At 40.7% G+C, this 23,940-nt stretch overlaps 1 protein-coding gene across 5 annotated transcripts; it reads right to left on the bottom strand.

The window, feature by feature from the left end:
• Positions 1–539: 539 nt before the first annotated feature.
• cxxc5a (CXXC finger protein 5a) lies at positions 540–23,512 on the bottom strand. 5 transcript variants are annotated; one of them, XM_061054827.1, is made up of 3 exons: positions 23,103–23,512; positions 11,741–12,770; positions 540–744 (listed from the first exon to the last, which is right to left on the bottom strand). In XM_061054827.1, the coding sequence occupies exons 2-3, from the start codon at positions 12,544–12,546 to the stop codon at positions 738–740; spliced, it is 813 nt and encodes a 270-aa protein (XP_060910810.1). In that variant the 5' UTR covers positions 12,547–12,770; positions 23,103–23,512; the 3' UTR covers positions 540–737. The 5 variants fall into 5 exon arrangements, with proteins under 5 accessions (XP_060910810.1, XP_060910811.1, XP_060910807.1 ...); XM_061054828.1 differs by having other exon boundaries at positions 540–741; XM_061054824.1 differs by having other exon boundaries at positions 11,752–12,770; positions 23,099–23,511.
• Between the last annotated feature and the right edge of the window lie 428 nt (positions 23,513–23,940).

Raw genomic sequence — 23,940 nt, 5'->3', positions numbered from 1 at the left:
AGCATTTTATCTTCCCACTGGGAGAATGTATCAGAGAAAAATGGGCGCTGTGTGAATATGGTCAAGAACATTGCTCTTCCAGTTTTGTTTGAATCGGAAATCCACAGTGTCACAATTTGATCACATTTTTTTTGTCTTTCAAAGACGACCACTGATCTGTCAGAAAACTTGAAATGAATCATAAAATAGACAAGGGTTTAGGTAACATAATGGTGAAAAATTACAATTATGTTTGCCATTAGCCACTAGTTTTGAAATATAGCTGTAAATTTACATTCTCTACACAAGTACTGTATCTTTCCACACATGAACAACATTAACACCAAACACAGAAATTAGTTGATTGTCCACACTCAGTCCGTCATTTCTGTTTCTGGCAATGAACAGTTCCATGTTGAAGCGACAGAAAAAAACCTGCTGGAAAAAGGACAAAAGGTACCAAAATGGAAACATAGAAAAGGGAATGAAAATTGCCATAGATGCTTTTCTTTGCGCTTCATTTTTGGTTCAAGGAATAAGTAGGTGCATCCATTACCCGATTGTTTTTTTTTTTTGTCATTGTTTTGATGTTGTTTTTTTTATTTTATTTTACTTGTTGCTTGTTTGTTTGTGTATAAGCCAGTTTCTTTTCCGGAGACAATCCAGGAGTTGGCATTGCACTTGATGGCAGAGCTTTGGGTAGGGAGTGGAGGAGGAGTCCTACTGGAACCACCGAAACGCTGCTCCTGTAGGAAGCATCACCTTCTTGGAGAAACAGAGGACAAGAAAGGAGCAGACAAAAGGGGAGGGGGACAGAAGAGGTAGGTTTTTAATATAAGCAATACAGCACTTCAGAATCAGTGTTTGCAAATATAAGACAGAAGTAATACCTTGTACTTTTTGCCTTATCATAAAGTTAACTTTTCTGTTGAACTTTCGAAACTTATAGTCATTGCTGTGACATTCAATGTATTGATGTTTTATTACAGCTATACCTGCTTAATGTATGGAATTGAAAAAACAAAGAATCTTGCACAAGATTATTCAAATAGGAGGACTTTGCCAATATTGTTTCTTTGAGATACTGCAGTTTTCTTAAACAAAAAGCAACATTCAAACATGTGCTGTGTTTCAAATAATCACTTCATTGGTTGATGTGCTTTTATGATAAATGACAATTTAAAAAAACTTGTTTTGTTGAGAAAAGGTATCTTATACGACAAACTTCTGTTTCTGCGTAAGGTGGTTTCTTTTGTTCAAAATATTTTTATTCGATTGCTGATGATACATCTGAATGTTTTTATGATGTTTGTTCAATGTTTTGATTCTGAACAGGTTAACTTATTAATGTTAAAGAAAATCTGGATTAAACCGATACACTTCTATTTCACCTAATATGTGGGAAATCTATGTGTCCTTCCCATTTTCTCCTCTCAGCTCCACCACAGGAGTGAGCTTCAGTCCCGGCTTTGCACAAAACCCAATATGCCACATTTATTATTTAACCACCACACGCATTACTCTCCCACACCATCTCCAATGATTACAATGCTTTCTGTCCCTCACCGCTTTATCTTCGGCTGTGGTTATCTGTCTGTGTGATTGCAGCAGGAGCTGCACACATGCATGCAGCTGCAGGGCTCAGCAGTAGCTCGGGAGGCCTGCCGACACAAGAGCTGCTCAGGTCCCTGGAGCTGCAGCACGGCTGGCGTCCTGTAAAAGTGCAACTCGATTCTGCAGCACGGATTCTTCCTCCGTCAGCCAGCTCTGCCTGGAGCGAAGCAGGAGGATCTCGGCAAACATTTATGCACCCACACACACTCTCTCACCGAACCAATATGTATTCAAGTACAGTCACACACCTCCACACACAGTGGCACGTTAACCGACACTCACAATACACCCCCGAAATCACACCAAACAGTGAGGCTGTTAAAATAAAACATTCTCATACGATAGATTTTGGTTCACTTTTCCATCAGTGCTTACCAGCAGAAGGTTAAAAATAAAGAAATCACACACACATTTCACACACAGCTCATAGAATAAAACCGATCTAATGGACATGACATATAAAAGTACTAAAGTGTCATTCGGATACATATCTATATTTGTACTGCCCTCTGCAGACACAAATATGTGTCAAGTTCTGTTTGGTTTCTGATGATATAATTAAATGTAACCTGAGCATAATCAGACTTCATGTTTTTTTGTTCACCAGCTCTTTAACACAGCGGTTAAACTACGAGATTTTCAATCAAAGGCAGCTGAGATTTTAATGGCCCATTAGTTTAGAGAAGTTTGTTTGAAACCAAAAACAATACCAGCTCTAATTACTTTTCATGCCCACATAAACCACTCCTGTAGCCTCGAATCAGCAGCACAGTGTTCGTTTGAATGCCATTGTTCATATCTGGACATGACACTGAGCGACAGCAGGGTTCGAGCTCCACAGGTTTCATATTACTTTTATTTTAAAAGTTAACTCCTGCTGGCATAAATGAAACATTTTTGCTGGGGTAAAAAGACCTCAAGCATGGTAATTACCGCAGTGATCTCAACCAAACATAGCCCACTCTGAGCTTTATTTGTTAAATTGACTCAATTTGGAATAATCTGACAGCAGAGACACTGAACAACAGTGCTCCTCATTCATAGTCCACATATGTTTGTACCAGCCCACATCTGCCTCTACACTTTATGTTAGTCTGTCAAAACTGAAGAAAATACTGTAAAATGGATGGAGATTTGGATTGAATGTGTGTCTATTAATGGTATTATCAGTCCATGGTACAGCTAAATGTGTGCACCATTCGAGCACAACACTAATTTTCCTACGGGAACAATACAGTGAATTGTATCGTGTCATATTATATTGTAGTGCCGTAGAGCAGTAGTTACCAAAGGGGGGGGGTTGGGAACCCCTGGGGGGGGGGGGTCATAAGACACTGACAGGAAGGTCTCGAGATGCCTTCCATAACCTAATAAAATGATTTAAAATAGCATATTTTACCCATTTTTGTGAAAATACATACAACAATTAGTACAATTTAAAATACAACTATAGTGGTTAATTAAGATTCATGCTGACATGAAAGTGATATGTAAAAAAAAATATTTTAATAACTTTGCATACAAGTGCAACAGTGTAGATGTCTGTTGCTCCCTAAGAATAAAAATACACACAGACATCACCTGTGTGTCTGTTTATTACATTTTGTATGTCCCCCTCACTCCTACAGTTTATACTTGGAGATTACTTGTGTTCTGCTTCCAGCCTTTTAACAATAAATAACTGAAATAGGAACAATGGGGTTCCCCAGTGTCTGGCTTGCACTTTGGGGTTCCAGAGCTGAAATGTTTGGGAACCTCTACCATAGAGTACCATATACCATATTGTATCATATAGTGTCAAATCTTTTAGTATTCCAGTAAAAACTTAAAATATTCTTTGTGGCGCCAAGTAATATTCATATGAACCACACACCTGGAGGTTAACAGCCAACATGATGCCAACATTATTTCATGGTCTGTGTGTTTGGTATCATCAGCCTGCCATCCATCTCTGTAGTGACCTTTCTGCAGCACCACTCAGCTGTTACAAAGACAGTCAGAGGACAGCAACATCTGCTGCTGCCACAGATGTCAAAAACCTGGTGAGGTCTGGCCCGGCCATGACGTCATGTGCGGGAAGAAAAAAACAACACATCCCTGGAGTAAACTGTAAATGCTGCTTTTCTCTCGTTATCAAACATGAGCAATCAATGGAAAAAATGGCTGCAGTTCAGGAATAGAAAAAGCCTTCGCTCACCAGCGCTGATTGCACGGGTTCAAACAGATGGGGTCTGTGGGTGTGAAGTGGCCAATCACTAAAATCGATGGATGTGTTTTTTTCAACAAGGCGAGCACATTTGTCTTAGCATAGCACAAACAATTTGTGTGTAACGGAGGCCACCACAAAGGGAAACTGGAAGACTCTTGTTTTTTTTGGGACTATACAAACTAAATGTATAATTTCAGAGAACATTACATGTTTTTGTGTCTCAGTCAAACTAAAATGATGACATCATTTTTGACCCAGAGCAATGCTAAGCATCCTGGTTATTGTCTTCATAGCTTCATCATTAACTAAAGTGAGAACTCCCTTATGGACACCCACAAGAAACCCCCCCACAATTAAATAATCTCCACAAGCAATGGAGCATGTGGGACGTAGAACTGTCTGCTGTTCACAAGAAGTAGAAAATAAACCTTTAAAACAATTCAATAAAAACACCTCTGACCTCCTGCTGGCATAAACACTCACTATTCGTCTGGCTGAAGGGGCAAGATTTTTCCTACGCCTGCTTGCAGGACCATAAGCCAATTGTGATCGATACATAAATACATTACAACTGTTTCTTCTACTGGGCTTCAACATACGTACATCTCAGAACAAGGGCCGGAGTATTAACACAGGTAATAAGCCCGTGGAAAAAATGTCAAAGAAAAACAACAAATCATCACATTTCAGAGGCTAGAAGCTGAAAAGTTATTGAAACAATGGACTAGTCATTGCATATCTACTTATCTCTAGTCTTCAATATTCCAGAGATGATAATGGAGACACAGTGATAAATAGTTCAACGATCTAGACGAAGTCTTTCCAAAAAAATCACAAAACTAACGCAGAGTTGTCACAGGTCAAAAGATAAATCAGCATCTACATTATGGGGTAAACTTGGCTGGAATTTGGTAGATTTAGTAAGATAGGTTTTTTTTAACAACAATTAAAAAACATTATTTACGTCATATTAACTGTTTGACAGTCTGTCTGTCAGAATTTTATCCATTTTATCCTCTCTTTATTTCTTTTCCCCTCTCCATCACGCTTTTCCCCAACCAGCTGTTTTTATTTTTTTGCTGATGGCTATCCACCAAAACGTCTGGTTCTGGTTGAGTTTTCTGCCTTTTACGAGAAAGTTTGTCCTTGCCACAGTTACCAAGTGTGTGCTCATATATGTAAACTGTCCTCAGGTGTGCTGTGATTGGCATTATAAATAAGTATAGGTAAAGTTAATCAAGTTGAATAGACATTTAACAACCTTTTGACCAGCAAATTACCAAATCAACAGAGTGGACGACAACCTGATCTCTTTCTATCTTTGAGTTAAGGGCTGATAGCTTGATCTGAGACTGCACCTTGGGTGCCTGACTGTCTCCCCTCTCTTTCTGTCTGCCCAAGACTCCTCTGTCCTCTCCAACTTATCCCTCTGCCTGCCCAGCAACTTGCCCGCACATCCATGTGTCTCGGTGTCAGTCTGCATGCCTGTCACTTTGCATGAGCCTACTCTGTCCTGACTGTCTGGTGTTCGGTGTCTGGGAGGCAGAAAGGACCATGAGGGAATACGCTGCTCCCATATCGATGTCTGATTCTGGCAGAGCGGTTCCCAAAGGACAACACTTGTATGTTAAGGTGTTAGGTGTGTCTGATGACAAACATGCATAGTATCTGACACAGCCAATAACATTTATTACAAAAGAACCCATTATTGCATGGGTAAGAAAATATAAAAGTCCTGTCTCATCTATTTTCAAACATTACCCACCCACCTGTACAGTCCATCATGAACCTACAGTGACATACAAGTAAAAACAAAGCACACTACAACTCCCTAACCCCGACTCTCCTTGTTTCTCTGCATCGCTGAGACTGACACCACTGGAGGGTATTCAGACGTCGAGCGCAGAGGAACTGCCTTCCCACTTATTTCTCTCAAATGTAGCATTCCCAGAATAAATCCAGACATCTTCAGCCAGTGAGCTGTGAGGTGGCAAAGGCCTCAGCATGCTTACTCCCCCTCACTTGCCAATTTTACGCTCTTCTTTGAGCTGCCGTGAGCTTTCAATGGAAACCGTCAACACCCTTAAAATAAGCACACACGGCTGCTGGACTGCACTCGTGTACCGACGCGGATGCGCTCTCAGGTTCGTACAAAAGCAGGAACACAAGCATCAATGCAAATGCGGCGTGAAAGAAAGCCAAACCGTTTCCTGTGTTGTTTTTGCTTTGCATGTGTGGAAACACGGGCGAGCTGAACGCCATCAAAACCATCTCACAAACACACTCCCACCAATTTCGACAAGTGATGCCAAAGTGGATATACATTTAGGAGTTTAGACGCATATCTCTCCCACAGCTTTCTTTGAAGACAATTAAAATATTTACATATCTGCTCATTCTTGACATTGTGGATCCACTGTTGACTCTTGGCTCTCCACTCTCTCACCTGACACAGCACATCCTCTCTGAATCTCCTCCTCTGACATTTAGCGTGTCCTGATGACATCCCGCTCACTGACAGTGCGGCCTAGGCTGTATTCTCTGATCTAATCACCTGCTGAACAAGAGCTGTTGACTTAATAACAAAGCCATCTGAGACAGCTACTACACTGCTAATGGGAAATGAGTGAGCACATGAGGACAAATGAAAAGCAGTGAAATTCAAAGTGTTACTGTTGCAGCTCCCTGTAGAAGGAAAAGTTGATACTACAACAAGTAACGTTTGGGCTATAAAAGTAAGCAACGCAGAATTCTAAAGTGATTTCTCCGAGTGACTGAGAGAACTTGTCGGATTTTAAGTTAAAGCCGATTTCCTATAACGACTCCTGTGAAGAACTTTCAGTTTGTGTCAATTTTGGCGACCCTTGTAGACAAAGCAGTTCCTCCTATCTTTTGCTGATTTTGTCCTTCAAATGTGTGAGTAGTGTATTCTAAACAAAAAACAAATCTCATCCCATTTCTTTCTTTTCAGTCTAATGTATATCAAACAGAGAATCTTTGCAGCGCGTGGGAAAAATCTGTTTCTGCAGCATGCTGTTATTAACCACCATCTCCTACCCCATGGCAGTGGTTTCAGGCATGGAAAACAACTTTATAGAAATAATCCATCTTCTTCCTGATGCTCGTGTTTGCTTTCGATGCTCGTAAAGTATTAATTACAGCCTGTTTCATAATCGTCTAAAAACGCCTCGCAGGAGCTTTAAATTGACGATTCAGTAATTGAATGGTCACTGAATGAAATGGTTGTCTGATGGTAAAAAAGTATTCACAAATACAGAGTTCACCTAAACAGAAATGAACTTTTTTGTCGAGTGGGACTTTTTTTAAAGTGTCTTTGGTACATCCCCTGTACAGCGGAAAACAAAGCTTAGTTTTTGTTCTTCTTAAAACACAAGGCCAAGCTGATTCCAAGACCTTGTGCAGTCCCACCAACCAAAACTATACCTCTATGGTTTATTCTGCATTAGTTATATGTTGGATTATATTCTTATTAAACTGATAAAAAACCATCTGCCTTTAGTTATCTCATGTTTAGATTGTTTGTATGCATAAACTTCAGCTCTTTCTTTATGTCCCACACTGTCACCCTCAACTGTTTCATACATAAAGTGCACTTGTTCTGGTCCTTAGCCAGACAAGCCGATGTCATTAATTGCTACATTTGCTAAATTTGACATCTATTAACACAAAATATACCGCGAATTGTCACATTGTCTCCTAATAAATAAAAACGTCTGCTGTAATAGATGAAAACTGGTTTTAATATGTGAGCTTTGACTGTGTTGAATACCTGCGCACCATTCATTTAGCGGATATGTGTGTATCTTTGCACTGGCTGTTCCTGCAGTGTGTGTCGCGTGACTTGTGTGCACGCTCCCCGTTTGACAAAACAACAAACGGAGAGCATGTGGGGCTTTAACTTCAACTTTTGGAACAGACACAGCGCAGTATAACAGGGCTTATGATATAATAAGGCTCATTTTACAGCAACAGATATACTGTGATCTGTTATACAACTAGTTAAAAGAGTTATATATTATTATTATTAGTATTATTTGCATTGCAATAATGAGTCACCTTTATTCTAATCATCACATTATCGTAGCTGTAACTGTTGATTCTTGCTATTGTTATGCCTCCCTTCGTCCGTCTGTCTTTATTTTTGTACTGTCACTTTAAACTCTTTCAGTTCTACACTGCACCTGTTGTTCCAGATACTATTCATGTGTTGACATCCATCTCTATTTATCAAACGGACCAACTCTATTGTAACCCATGTTGACCAGATGAAAAATATTCAATATAATGTTGACTTTAATTTCTGACTTTCACTTTGACATTGTGAAGGTCTAAAGGCAGGAAATGCAAAACACTGAGGTTATCCTCCAGTAGAGTGTAATATAATAATAAGTCAGAAGAAAAGAGGGATTAGCCTTCTCATGTCTGGTCTAAAAAGGCAGATAGATTTTTTAAAAATTAGTGAAAGTGAAAGTTACTATAGTCAATACTCCAACTGCTTTGGTATTTCGACGCATGGCAGGTGGCCCCCTGGAGTTTCCTTCATATGTGGTGGCTACTGGCGACCTCATCAGCCTGTGACGTTACAAGCAGCATGATGACCTACATCAACATCAGCACTCATGAATATTCAGGCCCCCTCGGGTTTGGCATGGCTGGTGTGAACGACTGGTATCAGGCTAAGTGCCATAACAACATCAAATGCAAATCACATATTAACATTAAATTCATTTTCTGCTGCAGACATTGAGTCATACCACCCACAAAGCGAGCTGACACATTACACCATTTGGTTAATCATCAACGGAGACAAAAGAAGCTGATCATTCATTTGCAACTGAAAAAAAAAACCAACACAAAATAACCAATAGGCAGATATTCAGACACATCAGCCTGATTCTTAACAGTCAGTTTTTCCATTTGTTACATTGAACCCTGGTGACAACCTTGTGAGTCCTTCAATTTCACACTATTTCAGGTCTTATTTGCTGCAAAAACAAATCATATATTCAGTGTTTTTTTAAAGTGATTTGCATTCTTTAGGGTTTATCATGCTCCATGCATGTCATAGGTTCAATTAGATTTCGTCATGGTTTTTAATTTTGTTGTCAATGCAATCGTCAAAGAACAAATCATTTTTGTGTTATGATAACCAGAGTTTTTTTTTTACATTATTTTATGACATCCAAGTCCAATCCACATCCTCTGTAAATACTACAACCATCTACTTCTTGTTAATGTAGCAACCTGATCCATAACAACATTTATCTCAGCACCTCTGCACTCTCCATTGCACTATTGTTGTTGTGTTTTATTTATTTCTACTGTTTAATACATACTTGTATCCATAGGCCTTTATAAAGTAGTTTTTATTAATAGTGTTGCTCGTGCTTCCCCTGTCTGACTTACCCTCAAGTGTAGTATCAATTTGTTGTTCTGTAAACTGAGAGTCATTTAGGACTGATGTTGAATTCTGGTGTGTGCCCTCATATAAACCTTCTTCTTTTTTTTTAAACACAGAAACAAAGTAATCAGAAAGGATCTTCACTGGGATTGATTTCTTAACACAAGCAAACAAGTCCTCCAAGTAGGATCTCAAATATTTTCTTTAGCTTCCAAAATGTTACAAATCGTTAATTGACGCTAGATCAGTTTGGAGATTATTATGACTGATTCATGGTTAGAAGGTAGAAAACCTACTTGGTTAGATTTTTGGGTTCAATGTATGACTTTATTATTTAAGGTTTCTTGCATGGTCATGGTTACAATAATGAACATGTGGTTAATGTTGGGTTGTGCTAAAAAAGAAAATCTGTCTGCCAGAAATCCTGCGAGGCCAAAGTTTGGTCAGCTAGCCTTAGACAGGTTTCTCCTAAATGACCTTCAGTGTAAAATCTTGGGGTCATTTACTGGAACAGCTTGTCGTGTTTTTTGTTCTTGTCCCCACAAGCAAATTTAAATGTTAAAAAAAAAATGGCTTGGTGTTGGGGCGCTGCAGTCTAGCAGTTATATCACGCAGCCCATACACAGGCTCTACAGTCCTCGAGGCAGGCGGCCCGGGATGATCCCGACCTTCTACACTTTGCTGCATGTCAATCACCACTCTCTCACCCCGTCTTCCTACACTATCCACTGTCCTCCTGTATAAAAAAAAAAAAACAATCCCCCAACAAAAAACCCAAATTGATGGGTGGCCAACACATTATGGCTTTTCAAAGTATCTAGATCTGGTATTTATTTTCTCACAAGTTGAATCATTTAGTTTGAAGCAGGGGAAGCCCTTTAACCCTCAGAAAAAAATATAAAACTGTAAAATGCGGTTGCTTGTTAAAGCAGGATGGAATGTTATTTTCTTCAGAAAAGACTTGATACGCATGTACTGGACAAGATGAGAAAAGAGATCAGATGTAAGACTTCACCCACACGGGGTGCCAAAACTGAATGTTCCTCACAGGAGCTTTAAAATGAAAAATGAAAAATGCAGCCACAACACTGTTTTTTTTTTTTTTCTCTCTCAGTTTGCATCTTCCCCTTTAAGGAGCATTTCTCTGTGGAGGGCCGAAGTCAGCACATGGGGATTGACCGACCAACATTTCAGCCTCCAAACAAGAGGCCAAGCTGTCACCCTCAATAAACATCAGAAAGAGAAAGAAGTAAAGCCATTAGCAGTTTGTAGCACACCCAGTTCGTGTCAATTAGACCAGAGGCATCTCCACATGCTACATATCTATTTATTTAATTAGTTATTTATTATGTAACGCCAAAGTGACAATATCAGCCATTTATCTCCATAGTTTATTTTCTTAGCGATGTAGTGTCTGCTGAAAGGATTTCCTGATTGGTCGTCCTGTAGCCGGGGTAAGTTAGGCCACTGAGTGTGCATGAGGTAGCAGGCGGGAAGTTTGGAGGGCCATTTAGATGAGCAGGAGTGTCACCGAGAGAAGGACAGCGGCAGCTAAAGGGGGATGCATGTGCCACGCTGACACCTGGTGCTCCAGATGACAGCTCTGAGGCCAGATGGACCGTGTTACATGCACACACATTAGCACAAACATACACAAACACATACTGTGGGCATATTCATATTTGAAAGATTGCCTAAACACACACTGACACACACACTGTTTTTATGTCTTTATGATTGCAGCATATGTAGAGGCACATGTAGGATTCACATGTGACCAAACAAGACATGCTCTACAGAAGCTCAATGCATAAAAATCTAAACTGCCACGTGTTCAACCTAGTGCATTAGTCTTCCAGCCGAAGGAACAGTGATTGAATGGTTATGGTGGACAGATTAAGGAGACCCCAAGGTGCACTGCTTACCCTGCACATAACCACCACACTCCTCACCACCTCTCATGGCCCTGCATGTGACGCCATCATCCCCACGTTTACTGTTGGTTTTAAGCGGCAATGACTTTCATGTATGATCCAGAGATTTTCTTTATGCTTTCAGATGTGAAGCTTGCTGTAAAACGTGTCTGTCGAACTGTCGATTGGTGGAAAATTTTAGATCTCAAACTTTGTCAAATTTGTCTGGTTTATCCTAATATGCAAAAAGTATTGATGGTTTCATGTTGAAGCTTTATAATAACTTTTTAGATTAAAATTCCATTGATTGATGGAACCCAAAAGAATGACTCATTACCACCACTGTCTTAGCACAAGAGGTTTCTATTCAAGTCAAATAGTCATTTTTGTAGGTCTTCAAATCTTTGAATGTTATTTCTTTCATGGTTGAGGCATTGAGTTGTTTCCAGCAGTATAAAATTCAATCACCCATTTCCTTGTCAAGTACAAATCATTTTGGTTTGAATAGTAGACTTCTAACCTAAATGTGTGCTTACACCTGCCTTTAGCTGCAACATAATTATGAGGACACATTTTTTTTTACGTAAGGTACAGCATAACTACCTCCATCTTACCTCCAGAGCAGCAGAGGGCTTCTTCTTCAGTTCCTCACATTTGCGGAACTTGCAGATCTGATGGCCCGTCTTGCGATTCCGGCAGCTGCTGCATTGCTCGCAGTTAATCCGCCGTCGACAAGGTGGGCACATGCCGCAACGTTTTCGCTTCTTTTTCCCGGAGTTGATAGCGGAGGCCAGCTCGCTCTGTGCCGGGTACTCGGCCAGGCCGGCCATGTGCAGTGCGCTGTCCGCCAGAAACACTCCGGCCGGCGTCATGATGAAAAGACCCGGGTTGAAAGGGAAACCACCCCCTACTCCATATGGGAAGTCAATGGGACCACCTACGGCGTCCGTGACAGACGTACCCTCCAAGTCGCTAGCCCCCGAGCCTGCGTCTCCTCCGCCAACTCCTACTCCCATGCCCCCGGGAAGGAGCATGTGCTCCATACCAGCCCGCTTCAACAACGCTGCCGCCTGAGCAAAGTGCAGCAGGCCGTTCTGTCCCTCCAGAACCTGTTCAAGGGTTCGGTCCAACTTGGCTGCTGTCAGTGCAGAGACGGTTGGCTGGGGCTGCGGGGCGGGCTGAGGCTTGGCCGAGTGACTCTTCGCCTCATTATTGTTTGTGTGTCCGTTGGTGTTGGCCGAGGAGACGGCTGTGTACTGGGAGAGGGTGCGTGAGTTCTTAAGGCTCTTACTGAGGGGCTCACTGATGATGCCGCTGCGGTTCCTGCGTTCTATGGCAGGAGAGTGGTGTTTGCTGCTACTCCGCTCCTGGTCATCTGTCCGACCCCCCTCCGACGGCTCGCTAGACATGGTCCAGAGCGTATGTGCCTGGGTTGGGGATGAGGGTGGAAAGGGGGCAGGGGTGAGCGAGGAGGGGGAGCAAAGACCTGTTCCTGGTCCGTGTCCTGCCCTGGTGGAGAATGGCGCCTCACCTCAATGGATGAATCTGGAAGCCGACAACAGGCAGGCCCCAAAGCCCTCTGCCCCACTACAGCTCAGGCCTCATCCACGCTCTCCAATGGGCCATCTGGAAACTTCACATACAGACAAGAGAGGTGAATTACTCTTCAATGATCACTTCACCAAAATAGTAAGGCATTGAAACATGTGAGAAGAACTAGAACTAGGATAGCGCTAACAGACACAAGTTATGATCACAGCACATCATCTTTTTGGATTATTCAGACTTAAACATCCAAAACTTAAGTGGAAAACATTTAGGTGTATTTGGCTACATGGTGTCACATTAACTCTGTTAAGCCTTTTTTGAAGCAAAATATCTGGATCTTTAGTTGAAGTGCTCCACTGTGTTGTCCAGCGAGTTGCTAGCTATGTTTTGTTTATGCTAATATTGAACTGTTTTAGAGATTTTCGATGGAAAAAGCTGACTTCTACGTCTAAAAAATACAATAATAGTGAGTCCAATAAGCTGTTAGTTCCATAAAGCCGAGGAGAGCTGTACGTTTGGTAGATAGCTATAATGTAGGTTCAACTCTATGAGTGGACCCTGTCACATGGGCTATATTAAGTTGTTCTCACTTTAACAAATTTGGGTTCAGATTCCTGTTGAAAACCGACATTATCTGAGCAAATTCCTGACCCAGGCTGAATAATGAGCTCATGACTTGACAAATCATGAATAACAAAATGTTGCACAATGAAATGAAAAGGGATTTTGTTGTCAGTTAAACTCCTCTCCAACACCTGGAGCTGAAAGTTGTCCTACATTGATACATTAGGAGTTATGACACTCATAGCTAGGAAGGAATTAGGGACCACATATTATTGAAACCCTTTGGCAATCATCGTCCGTCACTGTTTGATAGACGTTATATGCCTGTGGGAACGAATTTTGATATCGCTGTAATTTCAGCGAAGCCAGCAGTTAGTGTTGAACAACTTCCAGACAGTGTGACATCTGTAACGTCAATTCTTGGTTTATAACATCCCGGAGTAGGGCCCGTTCATCTGTTGAGTCTCAGTTCAGTTCAACAGTTGGTTATAAGTTACACAGCATGGGTATTTCATTTTACCTTTATTTATTCTCAAGAAATCATTGAGGGCAAGCCCTCATTTACAATGACGTTGAGAGTACAATTAAAACGAATAAGAGACAAAAAAGACGAAAAACAACAAAGACAAAATACATAGATTATAAGACCAGAAGAATAAGCAGTAAGCAGGTAACTACAGTTAATAACATTTACACTCATGAGTACAGTGAGCTGTGATCAAGTTTTTAAATTGACCCATGGTAACCATTGTATTGAGTTTGAATGTGTTTTGTATTGTGTTCCAGGTGTGTGCAGCACAATAGGTGAAGGATGTTTTCCCAAAGTTCGTTTTTACATGTGGAACCGTTAACATCAGCCAGTCACTTGATCGAGTCTGATACTGATTATCAGCCCAGATTAATAAAGAAGTGATGTATGCTGGTAGATTACCCACAAGTGATTTATAAATAAATAATGGTATGAACCCTCTCTTCACGGAATTGCAATTAATGGGGTTTAAGTTAGCGGAAATATGAATACATTATGAAGCAGATTTGTAAAAAGTAAATATGCAAGCTTTGTCAGGTCTGTCCTCAAGAGGAAAAACAAAATTAAAAAAAAGATTGTTATGTTTGTTTGCTGAATTGAGGTCAGATTGATCACTTCTGATGCGTTTCAGGTAGTCGGGAAATCTAAACGCTGATTGGCTCTAACAAGACACAGCGTCAAGCAGATTTGTTGCTCAAGTTGAAATGATTGATCTATAATGGATTGTCGGCAAATATCTGTAAAGAGATTAAATAATTACTGTTAGATAACTGCTGATTAAAGTTGGTATGTCACTAGCTCAGATAACGTTGAGCCTCGTTTTCGCCCTCCACACGGGCTGTTTCTCCTGAATACATCAAAGCCTGCTGACACGTAATTGGTCAATAGTGCTCAAACTACAAATAGTCAAATCTTTTTACCAACTTTGGATTTCAATGTCTCGCCTTATTTGTCAATCAACTATTCGTCTTAAAGGTAGTTTTTCTTATAGAACTTTTAAAGAAAATTGACATTCGCTAAATGTTGGATCAAACGGAGTGGCTAATGATGGACTCCCCACGAGACAAAGATGCATCCATCCAAGCAGCTTTTAGCGCAAGAACCTTGTGACTGCTCATCTAGGAGAAGAAAAACTCTCCTGCGATTCCCCTGACCTGTCCGTGTTCACAAACAAGCCCACCACCTCCCACAGAAACGCTGAGGAAATGGCCGGGCCAGTCCTTATAAGGGAAACAAAGGGAGAGGGAGGGGAGGAGGATGGAGAGGGGTGTCTGTGCAGTGTGTGGAAATTGGAAGGCCAGAATTAGTGGGAGGTAAAGCTTCAAAGGCAAGAGCACAGCCCCCACATTCTCACCAGCTCAGGGGGATGTGGCGCCAGCGAACCAGAGCCAGCTCCGCAGCCCCTCAGCCCTGTAGTTTCAGTTTCTCCTGCTGCAGCACTGACCAGGGTCCGGTTTCCCTAAAGCATCTTAGACTCACTGCATCTCCGCTCAGTTAAGGTTGAATGTAAAGCAGCTATGCAAATCAGGAGTGAAGCATGAGGAGGTTTGTGGTCTTGTGAAACATTAGACGAAAAGTTCTATTTGTTGGTCAACTATGAATATTGTAATGTTGTTTAAAAGGGAGATTTCAATTTCATTTGGTCTCAATTGGACTCCACTGCAGCTTTGCACAGAAGTTAATCTGGATATCTACTTGTGTCACAACACAGTTTCTTGATAAATCATAGCCTCAGAGAATACCATGTTCTGATCCAACTGCTTCACCAATGCCCTGGGTACAGTGGGGGCATGACTTGAGTATTTCACATAATAAATTTAATGGAGCATCATCAATAGCTTGAATAAAGTACCTGTCATGTCTGCTAGTAAGTGACAAAGTTGTCAATCAAAGCCCATGAAAACAGTTAGCATGATTATTTTGTTTGCAGAAGCTGACCTGCTGACACCAGACATTTATTTGAACTGCTTATCTTTAGAAAGTGTTGATGATCTGACAGGAGGCTTAATTTAGACTAAATATATTTAAAGTAAATACTCAAACTTATTGATTAGTACTCAGTCAGTAATGTGACTGGATAGAAGCTTTGAACCATAGACCATTTAAAAAGATGGACGACATAACGGCTCCTTAAAAGTGAAGCCAAAGTATTTGGAGCTCCCTCTACTGACTGGCTGCAGACTGCAGGTGACAGCCTCAGGTGTTGAAAAATGACGCCGTAAATGACTGCGGTTGTTTGATTGTCCACTTAAGCCCCAGCGGTCACATACACACACATTTTTGGAGAAGACATACGCATGTTTAGAATGAATTTGATCTGAATGGCTCTTTCTTTGTCGACACCCAGTGTACAATGGGGTTTTTTTTTGGATGTGATGAAGGGTAAGAGTTATTCATAATTAATGACGTCGCTGATCTGACTGATGAGCGGGCGCTTTGCAGCAGTTTGTAAGGAGGTTTAAAGCCTGTCTCAGCTCCAGCTCTCTGCCTGTTTCTAGGTTGACTGAAAGAACGTTTGAGACAGCATTATCAACATGGCAACCGCCATCGATGGGCTTTAACACTCCGCTGTGGAAACCAATGGGTGATGTCACTGAAACTACTTTAGAAATTAACCCATGGACACTGTGTTTCAGACAAAGACAAGCTATTCAGATCAAATTAGTATTTTGAACCAGGCAGTAAACATGTTTGGTTTTTTTTGCGGTAAAAATTGGCATTTTTAGAATGGGTGTGTTTGGGACTTCTGTGGCTTTTGCAGACAGATTCAACGGACGCTCGATGAACTTCAGGTTTTTTGCACTTCCGGATTGTCTTCATTTTTCAACAGCTGAGGTTGCTGCTTAGAAGACGCGAACAACGGGAAGAGGAGGATACACTTCATCTATTTTATATACAGTCAATGCTTTGAACCCAGTAACCAGCAGATGTATAACAAAGGATTATCTCTAGGTCTGAATCACCTTGTAGGTATCATAGCAGATTAGCGTGGCGTGTTCTGAAGCTTCAGTGTCTCTAACTCAATTTTTACTGTTTATACATTATAAAGAATGCAGCAGATCCACAAGAGCAGCTTCAAGTGGCAAATGTAAAGTTGAATTTTTCAAAACATCTTTTGCTCAAACAGCTGTTTTTGTGAAAGGAGCAAAATCATGGAACTCGCTACTTGATCACTTGAAATTTACCACCAAAATCCGGGTTAGTTCAGCAACAAACTGTCTCATTTTTTGTAGCTATCTCCCTGCTTAATTTGTGTCTTGTTGTAATTACTGTACCCAGTTTACCCTTTCTTTTTCCTTTATAACTGTTTTAATCTTTTATTTACATAAAAAGCCCTTCTAGGGACGACTGTCACAAATTAGCAACCGCTACAAACACTATGATACTGGCATTGGATGGCTGTTTTCAGTTCGTCTATGTATATCGTATCTGTCCCTATCAAATAAACCATTCATTAATTAATTAATAAGTTATAAGTATATGAACTGAACATGCTCTGTTTATGTTTGGTGTCTACAGTTTGTAAGTGCACAGTTTGATCTCATGTATTTGTTTACATGTGTGCAGGTTCTTTTTTTGTTTACTTTGCCGTTTTATTTGTTTAAAGCTACTGTGAGGAAGTTTTAGCTAGTTGCGAAATAGAATGAAATTAATACCGATGCCTCCTTATGAGCTACAAAAGCAAAATTTTTGTAGCTCATCAGGGGAAAAAAATATATTTTTTAATAGTTATTTTATTTCAATGTCTGTAACTGATGACACAGGGTAGGTGTCAGACGAGGTGAGTCAAAGCACACTGCTAAAAAAGCCTTTGTTTACATTTTCAAGATGAACAATGAGCAAGCGTTTGACAGTTAAAGGAAGTTGGATGAGATTTTCTTCACATGCACATGCACACGGCAGCATCAGCAAAGAGATAAGAGGAACCACTTTGTCCACAGGGGGCGAAAAAAAATCAATTCAAACTAGTTGTTCTTCTCAGGAGCTTTAAAGAGATGCAAGATTCATTCATAACTATAAAATAATGTAATTGCAGTATAACACAGCAGATATAGCTAACTTATATTGCTTCTGACAACAACTGTATTGTTTTGTTTCTTTCATGAAATGTTATTAATTGACTGATGACCGGATTTTTGTTTGTTCTGTTTCACTTGGTCTTGGAGCTGAACACATTCGTGTGAAGTGTGAGGCTTTGAGCGAGAACACTTAAGTCATGAAGACATTGACAAGTGTATTGGAGATGTTAATCTGTGCTTTGTTTATGCAAAAAAAAAAAGGAGCAATGAATGAGATAACATCTTAAAACACTATGTTAAAGTAAACAGTATCATATGAAACACACTCATGTGTTGTTGCATTAGTCAGCACTTATATTATTCTCACATATATCGCTTCTATGCTGCATGTGTGTACATGTTCCCGCCATCCTCCTGACCTATCAGTCACACTCTCTTCATCTTCATCAACCTTGAGCGCAGCATATAGTCATTGGATAATCACCCTCCACACTCCTCGCAGCGTCATGGCTCTTCAGATCCCCTCACCACATCATTTACAGATGGGTTTATGTCCTCATGTGAACTGTCTCCTGCACCCCAGCTGCCTCTGAGTGTCAGTGTCATGCTGCTGATTTAGTATTATTTGGTCATTGAAGCATATTTACTCGATTGCTGGTGGTAAAACAGACTCGATGTAACGATTATATATATTAAAACATTACACTTGATGGTTTGGTGACAGTCTGTAATTAGACAACAATGACTGTCATTAATCAAAGCTGCTTTAGAAACATATGTTTCACCTTACTCAGCATAAAGAGATCGAAATATAATCACTTCCTTTTTTACCTGAGTCTTTCTCTATTTGTTGTTTTTTTTTGTCTCCACAGGACAAAGATAAATCTCAGGGTATGAGTGGTCCAAAAGTTCAATCGAGGCCAACAACTATGAGTGGGATTTTCTTTTCACAGTTCCACCAATGAGTGAGCTTGAACCTGCAATCCAAGCATTTGCTAAATCAAACTGATTGTCTCGTTTTGGCGATTTGCAAACAAAAGGAACAGTACGTGTTTTTGCGTTGAACTTTCAAAGATTGTAAGATATCTCCACTATGAGCAAAACTGAACTTTTGAACCCTTAAGTCAGAGCGCTGGACAACTGCTCACATAATGTCATAATATCATCAGATGCAGGTAACTTAATATGATTATAAATGTTCTAGTTCATCCAGTTAAGACACCATGTGAAAATCCTGACACTAATTTAAACGTGTTGTGTTAAACCAGCAGAGCGATGTCAGCTCAGTGTCTGATCTGACACTTCCCACAGCTGCTCATCTGCAGGATCAGAGATGTTAGGATGTGGTTGACAAAAAAAATGCCACTTAAGTTGAAAAAATGCAATGACATGGATAATTTGTTTCTGATGTTTAATTTTGATAGAAGATCGATTGATTTTAACAGATGGAAATTAGCTAGCTAGCTAAATCTGGTACAAAGCATCTCTTCTCTTCTGAGACTTTTTTTTGTACACTGATTCAAATAAACGATTAAAAAAAAAAAAAAAAAAAAAAAAAGATACATCAACTCAAACTTCTATTTGAGACCTGGTTTATTAGCGTATGGCTGCTGCCTCATTGAGCATGTATATCAATTTTTTTTTTTTTTGCAAAAAGCCTCCTGAAATGCAAATTGAAGGGAGCCAACTTTTTCCAGATAGGGTGTCATGTGAGTGTAAAATGTGGTGATTTAATCCAGATATTCCAGCTCTACAGAATACTGTGTTGATCCTTTCAGAGGTAGATTCTGCTGTCTCTGCAACATGACCACTATCAAACAGACGTACAGTAAAGAACAGTCTATGTCTAGCATGAAACTTGCAACTCGGAATCAGTGACCGAAGACTAAAACTCAGTTTCAAACTCCTACAGTGTGGAATTCATGTTCATTTGTCGAGAGTTAGAAGCTACCGCCATGAGACCGTTACTTTAGCTTAGCATGACGATTGGAAAAACAAGGTGGAAAAGAAAGCTTCACTCTGCCAAAAAGGTTAAGAAAAAATCAGCCTGTCAAACTTCTAAAGCTAACTCATGAATAGTCAGGATATATCCTGATTGTTTTGCATTACAAAAAGTGACATTATAGATCATAAACTCTTCTTTCAAGTAGGCCGACAACATGAGAGATAATATAAAGGTCGACTACACATCAAATCATTTTTCTGTAATATGGTTTCTGTCCTTAAAGTGAGTTCGTATCACACTGATTTACATACAAGTGTTCACTATTCTGAGAAGTTCAGTTTTAATTGTTTTTTTTATGCTATAAAAAGGATTCAAAAGCCACGATTATAGACAATGTTTGAGAACAACAATTTATCAAGGGGATCTGTTGCCAATCAACCATGTAGCTATAAAGTCACTGGTTCTAGCTAAGAAACAAAACTCTGTGTTGCCATTTAGCTTGCTGCTAGCAATTGCTTACAACTTCACACTATTTCATGATGTTAAAAAAGGTGATTTATTGTGTGAGTCCGACTTTAAAATACAGTTTAATCCCACTGAAATCTTACTAAGTCGAAAAAATCTCATAGTCTAATTAACACACTTAGAAAATGCAATCGGGGCTCAATTTACCCTGGCGTGTACACACCTCAACACCGCCTACTGGTTCTACGGGCCGGCCCAGAAGTCAAACAGCATAAATGTGCAGAACAAAAGCCAGGAAGTAAAGAAGACGAAGGTATCTACATGGCGAATAATGGAGCGAGATCAGGCCTTTGGACAGACAAGGAGATGCAGTATATGTTGTGTCAGCTGAAGGAGTTAAACCTGCTGAAGTATAGGACTGAAGGAAAACGTGGAAAGGCGATTCAAAGAATTGGTATATGACGTGTAAGTCTACTTGTAAAAGTCATATTGTAACTAGCTGAAAGGGGGCATATCGCCACCTGCTGTAGTGGAGTAGGACAAACTTCTGTCAATGGCACAACGGTAGTAGTCCAATTAAACGGCCTAATCAAGCTATAACTGTAGCCCAACTTAACTGTGCATGTAAAAATACAACAGTATATGTGTGGTATTACCAAGAGATCTGTTAAACATAATTCAACGTGTTTTCTAAATATGGTTAGTGTATTCTGTACACCTTGGAATAGGCCGGCCATAACACCTGAAGAGTGTGTCATTATAAATTTGTCAGAGGTTCAGACTCTGAATCATTGACTGCATGTGGCGCATAAGAACCAAACAGGGGGTTTCATTTTGTGTCGAACATTTACTAAAACTTCAAACTGAAATTATTGGTGAATGAAGTAGTACTTCAATAAATTATACTGTACTCACTCACCAATTCAGCTGATGAGAGCTTCCTGACAGCCACAGTGCTGCTGGGTGAACGCTGTCAGCAGTGTGATACTTGTATGAACAGCTCATTTAACATTCACACGGAGCTCTCAGCTTGTACTAACTCTAAACTGCATCAGCTTCAGTAGCGTATATATTCCTTTAGATTGAAATGTAATTTAAATTCATCTTTGACAGTAAGTGACTTTGTACCAGCTAGGATACTGAAGGAGGTTAATGTCAGTTAACGATAGTGACAGCTGACTGATGGATGAGTAGTGGGGTTGTTTCAGTGGATCAATATGTGATGGAGTAACGCCTTTGGGATCACGTGTGTTTGTAGGCTGGTTCCTTTTGTTTTGAAATGGTAGACATACATTTTACTCAAAACAAAAACAAAAAAAAAAAACATGAGAAAAACAATGTCTAACCTGAATGGGGAATGTTTTTCTATTACTGACAAAAATATAATCACAACTTGATTTGGTCGTCACGGTAACTAGGTAGTTTCTGGACAATTATCATCCCTCCCTGTTGAATAACTTCCCTCCGCTGACGTCACAGCAGGCGAAGGTGGCCAGGTGATGGCAATCAGCGTTTTAAACAGGAGGTGAGAAAATGTTTCCTTCAGTGGTTGTGAGGCATTTGGTCCATCACGAACTCCGGAGCAGCTGACTGACTGACTGCACCTCAGGAGACGCGAGAATACTTAATGCATTAGTTCAGGCGATGCACGATGCAAGTACACCCCCCCCCCCCCCCCCCCTTTTCCTCTTTAGTCGACTCGCCCCCCCTCCCCTTCAGTCGCGCTGTCTGCGGACCTGTCTACTGGCGAGCTTCTCTATTCCTCCAACCTCCTGTGCACACTGACACGAGCACGCACACACTCACTCTCTCTCACACACACACACACACACAGGAAGTAAAAAAAAAAAAAAAAAAAAAACTGGTGACAATAATTAGACTCAATGATTCATCCATTGTCCACAACCTGCTGCGTCTTATTCTGACTAATTGGGACTATACGCACACAAAAAGTTAGACAAAAACAGCCACGCCGGGCATACAGTGACTTCAATTATTCGCAAACATATGGAGCAGTTGCAGCTGAGAAACAGAGGGAGGGTTGCAGCCGGGGGGGTTGACTAGTCTGTAAATCCGGAAAGCGCGTTGAGAATAGCCTACCTGAGGAACTTTCCAAAAATGTGCCCACATGAAAGACATGGCCTGGACAAAACCGGAAGAAAATGACATTTGGAAATGCACAAATCCGTTATTTATCCCCCCCCCCCCCCCCCCTTTTCTTAACTCGAGTCGATCGCTGAGAAATCTACGAACTTGTCTTCTTTTGATTGAAACAAAAGTTCAACGCAAATGCTCACGATCAGTGAGAGTCTGTTGTCAATTGTGGGCTCGATTCGGCTGGCGCGCTGGTCGTTTCTTTTCAAGCGTCAAGTTTAGACGCGCATCATTAACAGCTGATTCACAGAAAAAGCGTCAGGCTCGTCCCTCGGTGTGGTGCCGATCCGTATCAACGCACTTCAGAAATAAAGCGTTGAATGAATGCACAGAGAAACTAATCCAAAAAAAACATGCAGACTATTGGAGCTTAAATATCTTTACATTTTAAAACCCCTGGTTATTAGGCTATTTTATTTTTCAGCTTTTAAATCAGATCCAAATGGGTTTCTTCTGTGCGGATCCGGTGATCTGTGAACACGGTAGCCTATCTGCGGTACCACCACTGAGCTGCAGTCACACATTTGAGGATATAGGTAACAGAACAGCCCCCCTCCTCCTGCTGCTATAACTTGATCCGATAAGAAGATGACATCCCAACTTTGAGCAGACTTCAACAAAGTATGACCCCCCCCACACACACACACACACACACACACACCCCTCCATCCCACACCTCCTCCCATTCCCTTCCATATATCTGCATATTTGCAAACACGGGCCCGATTTATTCGCACCTACCAAAGCAGATCGGAGCAGAGGGGAGGGCTCCCACAGTCCGAGCGGTCCGTCTCTCAGCCTGCCGTGCAGAATGGTGACAAAAAAAAAAAAGAAAAAAAAAAGAAAAGAGCAGGAAAAAAAGAGCGTATTCTCCGAGAACACAATCCTACTGAGTGTCTGCCTGTTGGTGACAAATGTGGAAAGAAAAAAATGATTGCGCGTCAGTTGTGTAGGAAAAAGCCGTACTTTCTCTGAGGCTGAACGCGTGGGTTCCCCCAGCTTTCTCGGTCCTTGCAATCCCACCTCTACATCCCCGCTTGCAGAGAGGAACATGCAAACACATTTCATAGATTTTTGGAGCTTCGCGGAAAAACCGAAGTGGACTTCTGCTGCGCCTCGGCTCTGGCAACAACAGAGGCGAAGAGGGGCCGTTCAGGACAGCTGAGGGGGAGAGAGGCGTTTCACAATGAAAGTATGCCATAATAAATGATGAGTGTGTGAGTTGCCATTGGCTGAGACTTTCTTCAATGATACTGTAGCTCAAATTATGATCATTTACGCACAATACAAAATGAAAAGCATTGACCTGTATGTCATTTATTTTTTTAAATAAAGTTTAAGTTACAAAAACCTAGTCTACCTGAGTGAGCTGTGATGTTTTGGTTGGCTTTTATTTGTGCAGTTATGCTCAATGAAAAATATTGAAGCTATGCAAGTGGAAAATGTTTTCTGCATTTCTGTAAATCAAGTAGATTTTATATTGTGTGTTTTGTATTAAATAGTGGCATCAGTGTGAAAGGAGTGCAGGATGATGAAATCTACTCATTCATCTGACAGAAATCACCCTGATGGACCGGTC

Source organism: Labrus mixtus, chromosome 14 (genome assembly GCF_963584025.1).
Source record: "Labrus mixtus chromosome 14, fLabMix1.1, whole genome shotgun sequence".
NCBI lineage: Eukaryota > Metazoa > Chordata > Actinopteri > Labriformes > Labridae > Labrus > Labrus mixtus.
The sequence above is the reverse complement of the archived record's forward strand: the minus strand, read 5'-3'. Positions and strand labels throughout refer to the sequence as shown.